Source organism: Labrus bergylta, chromosome 2 (assembly GCF_963930695.1).
Source record: "Labrus bergylta chromosome 2, fLabBer1.1, whole genome shotgun sequence".
NCBI classification, from domain to species: domain Eukaryota; kingdom Metazoa; phylum Chordata; class Actinopteri; order Labriformes; family Labridae; genus Labrus; species Labrus bergylta.
The window spans coordinates 31728825-31736994 of NC_089196.1; the positions used below are offsets into that span (position 1 = coordinate 31728825).

An 8170-nucleotide genomic window follows, 5' to 3' on the forward strand; every position below is an offset into this window, starting at 1 on the left:
ATCTTAATCATATCTTACTACTTGGCTCTACCTGGTAAATCCTTTGGGTTTTCTGGAACCGGACATTTCAGTAAGTTGGCCATCACCATGAATTGCAACTTGGACTCGATGTCCCGCTCATTCTTGTGAATCTGTTGGACAACTGACTCCAGTTTAGAGACAGCCTTGACTCCTCGATTGATGAAATCCGGGACACCTAAAAAACCCAAACGATATGTGATTTAAAAATCACAGACGAGATATATCATCATCAGACTAAAAAGATTAAAAAGCCTCTCTGCAGTACACCTTACCAGAGGAATACCAGTTAAGTCTGACACATCCACGTAGTAGCTCCTCTGTGGCCTCTTTGATCTGCACATGTAGCATAGCATGCTTTTCCCCGCTCAGGCTGTCCATCACAGAGTGGTAGCTGCTGACCAGGTTGATTAGATCATATTCATACCTAAAGACAAGAAACGGGTCAGACCAGAGGTTACATAGACCGGTTGGATTTGAGGTTTTGGTACAAAGAATGATTATTACCTTATGAATTTGTTCTCCTGTAGTGAAACGTTCTGAGCCAGAAAAGGCACAGATAGGCCCAGTGACACCAGGTGATTTGTTTCAGAAATGATTTGCTTTATCTCAGGAGGAAGGCATACAGCAAATCGCACAACCTTCACTTGGACACTTTCGGTTAGTGGGACATCCTTTAAATCAAAGCACAAAAAATGGTGACTAAGAATCATTTGTGTATCCGACATATTGAGAAACGGAGACTTACTTGTTTTGCCTGGGTCTGGTTATCACTGGTGCTCCTAACCATCAGTGATTTTTTCATGAGCAAAGGCAGGTTGGTTTGCGTCTCACCCAACCAGTCGTTATACTTCTTCATCTCATACTCCCTCGTCTTCATCGCCATTTCCACATATTTTTCTTTGACCTAGAGAGATACAGCAAAAAGTAACAACAACAATTGAAAGGAAATAATGACGGTATCAAAACAAGTTAAATATACACAATCCTATAAAGCTGTGAAACAGTGATGCTACTCACAACTTTGCCCTGAACGCTATCAGCCATCTCTGGCTCTTGAACGAATGGAAGGATGGTGTGTTTGAGGCGGTGGATAAGAGATCGCACCCATCTGATGGCGCCCGCCACGGGAGGCTCGCTGTTATTTAACGGTGGCTGGTCCTTCTGTGCCTCGAAGATTTCATTTATACTCTCCACCTAAAACAAAAGAAAGAGAGATCTTCACATTCTTTAGAGTGCGGTGGAAAACCACACCAGATATTAAGTAACGGTCAATAACTAAATGTTGAGGCAGTTTAACTTGGTTTACCTCTTCACGGTACTGAGCCAGGATGTCATTACACTTTGTGATCAAATGGTTGTTGATGACCTCTCTGGAGCAGATTTTTCTGAATTTCAAGAGCATGTCAAAGGCAACAGCTGAGGAGCGCAATGTTCTGAAAGACTGATCGATGAGCTCGATGGCCTGTCCCTCTATAGCCTGAGCAGACACATGACAGAGGGTGAATCAGCTCAGTGAACTGAACAGCACATTTTACTGGAGCAAACAGACAGACAATCATTCAATCAATCAATCAATCAAACTTTATTTATACAGCACCTTGCAGACAAATTAAATTGCAGTTGAAAGTGCTTTACAAGAGTGCAGAAAGGTAGTTTATAAAATTATTGAGAGACTAATGCACACCAATAAGAATTAAAAAAAATATAAAAATGAAAAAATAAAATACAAGATATTAAAATGAATACATAGGAGAAGAATATTTAAAATTGTAGTAGGATTAAGACAAAACAATAATGTTAAGATTTGATTTTATATGAAGCACTATATAAAGGCCAGACTGAATAAATGAGTTTCAATATTATTGACTGATTAACTGTTTAGTTTTTCAGAATCCACATGCTTGCTTGATGTTCTGAACTCACCTGAACTGTGCTGTCAAACTCCTGCATGATCGTCTTCCAGCTGCCCATCTTAAAAACATTGAAGGGATTGAAGCTGGCGCTCTCCAGAGGCAAAACCAGACGGTCTACACTGCACAGCACTTCGTCGATGCTTTTGGGGTCTCCGGTCACAGCTTTAAGCTCGGGGCCAAAGATGTTATAGAACTCCTCTAAAATCTGCACAAAACACAAATCCAGTAATACTTTCACAATCAGTTATCACGTAAGAGGTCAGCAGTAACCAATGTTATAACACTGACCTTTAAAACGTTGTGCAGGTCCTGGCACACAGCAGCTATGTAATCAGTCTTTTCAAACAGCCTCTTGCGGTCAAATTCCCAGCGCGGATCTCTGCTGGATTCTTCGATTTCAGCGCGGACCTGAAAGTAGGATGACCTCCACTGGTCCATAACCCGCTTCGCATCACACACCTTGGATTTAGCCTCGTCTCTATTTTCCCTGTTGTTAAAGGCAGAACCCAACCTTAAGCTATACCCAAAAACATTGTAGTATAATCAATGACTGCAGCTGACTATTATCAAAAGATGACAATATTAAATTAAAGTCTTTATATGTGATTTTTCACACTTAAATATAATATAAATCAAGTATATCCTCTGAAAATAACTCTGTGAGTCATGACTGTCTACAATGGGTGTAACACCCGGGTCCCACTGTCTGTGATGTTTTCAGAGTTTTCAGAGTCCTATCTTCACTTTGTTTACATCGCCAGGACGGCCGGCTGACTCCTCCCCTCGTGTATAAAAGTTGTTTAATTGAGGGACTAGAGAAAAGAAGAATAACATACTGTACTCACTGCTTAACTGTGTTTCTAGATCACGCTCATTTCAGGTAAATTTACATGCAGTGTGAAGATACCAGCATAATAAAGATCGCTAGCATTAGCATGCTAACACAACAATGCAGCGTGAGTTGTTTTGGTTTCATGCTGGTGCTCAAGGGCGACGTCTGCTGGATCAAAAAATCACATAAAGCCTTTAAGTTTGCATCTCATCATCCCTCACAGCACTGGTCACTTCCAGAACCCAGAGGTTAAAAACACCTGGATGTAATAATCACCTCTTTTACCCAGCAAGATGAGATTCTGTAGGACATGAACATAAATAGTGTTTTTGCAAGCTTTGAGGATCTGTCACAGAAATGTAAACTTCCTCAGTCCAGCTTATTGTTTGCCACTTTTATCTTCACCACAACCCTAACTTTCCAAACATATCTTCATGCCCAGGTCGATGACTATCTGGAGATCTCCTTAATTTAAAAAAGGCTGATCTCAAGTACAAATTATTGAATACTTTAAAAGCTCATCATCACTTGCCAAGATTATAACAAAATGGGAGGATGAATTAGGAGAGGACCTTTTGAACTGAGCTCTACACTCAAAAGCATGCTGGCCAAAATATCCTCTCAATCAGACGTTAGCTTTGACAGGTGTCATGTCGTGCTCTGGCAACTGTGTTTGTTGCTTAAAATGAAAGTTTAAGCATTGTGTCCATTTCATTCTGTAAGTCAACATTTCCAAATAAAAAATGTTAATGTAAGCACACGTACTTGAACAGTGTTTTCACATTGATTGCTTTATCCACGCGGTCACAAAGCTGCCAGGCGATGCGCTCCATCAGAGGCACCATGCGATCATTTGTGTTGAAGTGGCAGGAGATTATCCACACGATCTGCAGGCTCTCCATCAGGTCGGGAATTGTCTCCAGGATCACATTAAAATTGGCTCCACTAGCCAGATTCTACAAACAGACAGCAGACTTTGCATTGTAAACTGAGACTAGTGAGAAATAAATAACACATAGCAGTCGTGTCGTTTTATTGAAGTTCACCTTGAAGTGTCTCTCCAGAGTGCTGAGGAAGCGTAAATTATCCTCTGCCTCCACACAGTATTTAGTGAGCTCGGCTACTGTTCCTTCCAGGGTCTGAACAACACCTGCTTCTGCTTTGGTCGTCACCTCCAGGATCTTATCCACCACAGGCTGTTTGAGCTGCTCGCTCAGAGCGCTCAGGATGATCGCACGCTCCTGCCAGAAGTATATCTCCGCCAAAGGGCCGGGTGCCTGAAGGATAATCAGAAGCAAATGTTCCTCTCTGCTCTTTGGATCTCACTGTGCATGTTTTTATGCTTTCTTCCACTTAATAATTTAAACTGACAGGGTTTAAAATTCCATTTCAACATTTCAGGAAGCAGCAACGTTCCATGTGAATCACACATGGAAACCTCAGAGTCCTCCAGCAGAAACACAAACCTGTGGCTTTTTGTTCAGCTGCTCCTCAACAATAATGGTGATGTGAGTCTGCCAGTTCATCACACACTGTTCTAACTTCTCCACCATCTCTGGATTAGAAAGTAGTACGTCCACCTTGGCTTCCAGGTCCAGCTCAGGGATGTGCAGTTTAATCTCCTCTGTGAGGAAGACACAGATCTTAAGATGGACTGTTTAATATAAAAAGCTCATTTGGAATAAAATAAATCATGTAAAATAAGAATTAATTGTATATTTTAAGTTTATTTCACTCGTGTATGCACCAATTTCATCCCCTAAAAGTTGTGTTTTGTGATCATTTTGTCATCCTTATGAAGCCGTTTCATATCCAGAGCAATTTTTTTCAACAGCAGTTTAAAGCAAATCAAAATCCGATCAAAGCAGGACAGCTGTTAATATCCCCAAAATAAAAAACATCAAATGGGGAATTCCAAGGACCTGCTGCTGGTGTGGTCATTAAACTTGACGAGTTGCCTAAATTAAAAAAAACAACGAGACCTTCTTATATCTTCAAAAACAAACCTTGACTCTGAAGTTGTGTGAGAGTCGTGTTGATCAGCCCCAGATACTTGTGTGCACGGTTGAGCAACTCATCACGAACTGTGAGTTGTCCGCTCGATTCCTCTCGGCTCTCCTTTTCAGCCGCTGGACTCAACTCCTTATGAGGAGAACCTGTTCTGCTTTGATAACCTGCACCGGTGATCTTCATCTGGTGGGAAGTCAGCAAGGATATATACACCTAGAAAGAGAAACAGTGAAACTATGCTCCCATTTTTTTTTATTTAGAAAATCTCTGATATGGATGTGTGAGATGGTGAAACTTTTCTGCAGATGTTACATTGATTTTCTTCCCCTCTGACTGTCAGTGGTTTCTTTTGTTTTTTTCTGTGAATTGATTGTTCTTACATGGGCAAATTTTTGCTGCAGCACACGAAGAGGGTGTCCGTTCTGCATGCCGATGTCGAAAAGCTTGGGCATCATGACTCCGGCCTCGCTCATGTCTAGTGGTTCAACGATGGTCTCTGTTCAAAAACACAAATAAAGTTCTCTTGGTTAAGGCTTCCATTGTGTAACCAATGCTTAAAACAGCTTGATTGTGATGATGTGTTGCATTCATCTCACGCTTTGTATTCCTGAGGAAGTAGAAGACTCGAGACTGCAGAAATCTCTCTGGATATTCGTCAACTGCTGCATGAAGCTCGACATGATAGACCACTTGAACCTCCACCCTCTGAAAACACCAAACAAGACATGGATTAAAGAACAGAGTTTTCACAACTCTAATACAGAATCATTAACAGGGGGTGGGTCTAGACTTTTTTTTGACAGGGGGTAGCCCAACTTGGGCACTGACTAATGCAGGGTGTGGCCTGAAGTGTGATGTGAGTAAACACACACATCAGTAAACATCAGTTATTTACCCTTTGTAACTTCACCAATCATATCTACCTTATAACACAAGATGCTGCAACATATATATCCTTAGCTTAAAGGCTTTATATGTGATTTTTTGATCCAGCAGATGTCGCCCTTGAGCACCAGCATGAAACCAAAACAACTGGCGCTGCATTGTTGTGTTAGCATGCTAATGCTAGCGATCTTTATTATGCTGGTATCTTCACACTGCATGTAAATTTACCTGAAATGAGCGTGATCTAGAAACACAGTTAAGCAGTGAGTACAGTATGTTATTCTTCTTTTCTCTAGTCCCTCAATTAAACAACTTTTATACACGAGGGGAGGAGTCAGCCGGCCGTCCGGGCGATGTAAACAAAGTGAAGATAGGACTCTGAAAACTCTGAAAACATCACAGACAGTGGGACTCGGGTGTTACACCCATTGTAGACAGTCATGACTCACAGAGTTATTTTCAGAGGATATACTTGACTTATATTATATTTAAGTGTGAAAAATCACATAGAAAGACTTTAATTCTATAATGACTCAAAAAGATGTGTTCAAAGTCACGATTTAGTCAGGGAAGTAGGCTACTCAAAAAATTGCATGCAAACTCCTGCACGACTTGTAAAAATACATTTTGAAATGTGTGGTCCTGAAACATTACCAGTTAGTTCACTTAGTAAGACAGTGTGCATTAAAATACTTTCCTATGCACAGGTCGAAACAGATGTGCAGAGTATTTATTTACAGTTTAAAAGTATTAAAAAAAAACATGCTACAGTAGGTTACATTAGTATGTAAAGAAATCTACTAGCAGTCTGTTGTAAAAAAGTGCTTCCTCTGACATGGCAGGTGTTGGGGTGGATGATAAGGCACTCGTCTCACACTACTAAAGACTGATTTCAACAGCTCACCTCATGCGAGCAGAGAACTGTCATCATGATAATATCTGTCTCTCCATACTGTCATCTGTTCTGCACATGTTACATTTACAAATTATCCCTGCTCTCATGTTCACTTCATTTGTCTGTCTACTCTCCGTTATATTGAATAGTCTCTGCTGATAACATGTCTACACTCCTGCACTTTAACTTATATCAATACTGTCCATTTACTACTCTGTTTTTACACATTTACATTTAATCTTTCATACTTAAGACTAGTAATGCTAAATTAAATCCTGGTTGTATATATTCTCATTCTTAGTTTTGATATTTTTAGTACTTATTTACTTTGTATTTAATATTATATTGTGTTTAGATTTGCTAACATTGTGTTTTTTACTCATATTGTGTGTTTGGACAACCTGCTGCTGTAACGCCACAATTTCCCAGTTTGGGATCAATAAAGTCATTCTATTCTATTCTATTCTATTCTATTCTATTCTAATCTATTCTATTCTAATCTATTTCAGTAAGTCACAATGTTCAGTCCAGAGGGTTCAAATGAAAGGTTAAATCTCACATGGCTCTGATTTAGTTGCTGTGTCTCTTCATCTGAGTGTGACGTCATCTCCCCCCCACTTGGGATCAAGGACTTCTCTTCAGGGTCTTCAGGGTCTCCAGGGTCTTCAGGGTCTTCAGGGTCTTCAGGGTCTCCATCTCCATTTTCTGTGTGTAAACGTTTCAGTAAGATTGACTTGTTTAATTCACAAACAGAGGAACAATAATTCAAACACAGTAAATACACAGACATCAGTGAACTTACGGACAGGAATCTGGACTTCAGTCTCCTCCTCTCTGATAGTTTTGAAAAACACAAGACATGACGGAGAGTCTTCGTCGGAGACAACGTTCAGGTAACGGATGATTTTCTCCTCTTCTTCTCCATCTTCACGACTCAGAAGTTCATCAAAACAGTTTGAACCCTCCGGTAACGTGAAACCGGCCGATACGCGCTGACGGATCCACTCCACTCGTAAATCATCGTGGACCATGTTTTCAAATAAATATCTTAATTATCAAAACAACTTCACGTCACTTTCTGTTTAACAAACAAAGCCTTTGAAAAGAGTTCTTCAACATTTCCCTGCTGTAGTTTTAACAACCAGCCTGCTGATGGTGTTGCAGTTTCACGTTGCCTGGCAACGGTCATTCGTTTCGCGCTGACGTGCCAGCCGCCGTAGTTAGAAGGAAAGGAGATTTTTATTCCCAGAGTGCAGACTAGGAGGCAGCTGGCCCACCTGGAGCGGTTATTTAAAGTGTTCACGGATCTGAAACCATTCAATATTTGTTGATATTTACATAAACTGGAAACTACAGGTTAGAATTATGAATTAGATACTTTTCAGAGTGAAAAATCTACCAAAATCTCACAACAACAACAACAACAACAACAACAACAACAACAACAACAACAAACATCATTTAGAAAAAAAGTGTCAAACATCAAATTATTTTCTTCCCATTAAAAAATAAATAAAAATCAGTTGTTTATGTGTTTATTTTATTTTTAGTTAATACAGCTAAAAATAGTTTTCATAAGAATTGGCTAGCATTCTTTGTTAATGATTTTATGAA

General features: G+C 40.0%; 1 protein-coding gene across 1 annotated transcript in view; it reads right to left on the reverse strand.

Moving 5' to 3' along the window:
• dnah10 (dynein axonemal heavy chain 10) overlaps positions 1–7587 on the reverse strand; it is a 30068-nt gene extending 22481 nt beyond the window's left edge. The window contains exons 1-16 of the mRNA XM_065962148.1: positions 7359–7587; positions 7116–7261; positions 5373–5481; positions 5157–5272; positions 4779–4989; positions 4233–4390; positions 3813–4043; positions 3532–3722; positions 2223–2421; positions 1945–2139; positions 1328–1498; positions 1039–1215; positions 747–925; positions 526–678; positions 294–445; positions 32–196 (exon numbers count right to left, since the gene is read on the reverse strand). Of these exons, the coding sequence (XP_065818220.1) occupies positions 32–196; positions 294–445; positions 526–678; positions 747–925; positions 1039–1215; positions 1328–1498; positions 1945–2139; positions 2223–2421; positions 3532–3722; positions 3813–4043; positions 4233–4390; positions 4779–4989; positions 5157–5272; positions 5373–5481; positions 7116–7261; positions 7359–7587 (2782 nt within the window). The remainder of the gene's footprint in view (positions 1–31; positions 197–293; positions 446–525; positions 679–746; positions 926–1038; positions 1216–1327; positions 1499–1944; positions 2140–2222; positions 2422–3531; positions 3723–3812; positions 4044–4232; positions 4391–4778; positions 4990–5156; positions 5273–5372; positions 5482–7115; positions 7262–7358) is intronic.
• Between the last annotated feature and the right edge of the window lie 583 nt (positions 7588–8170).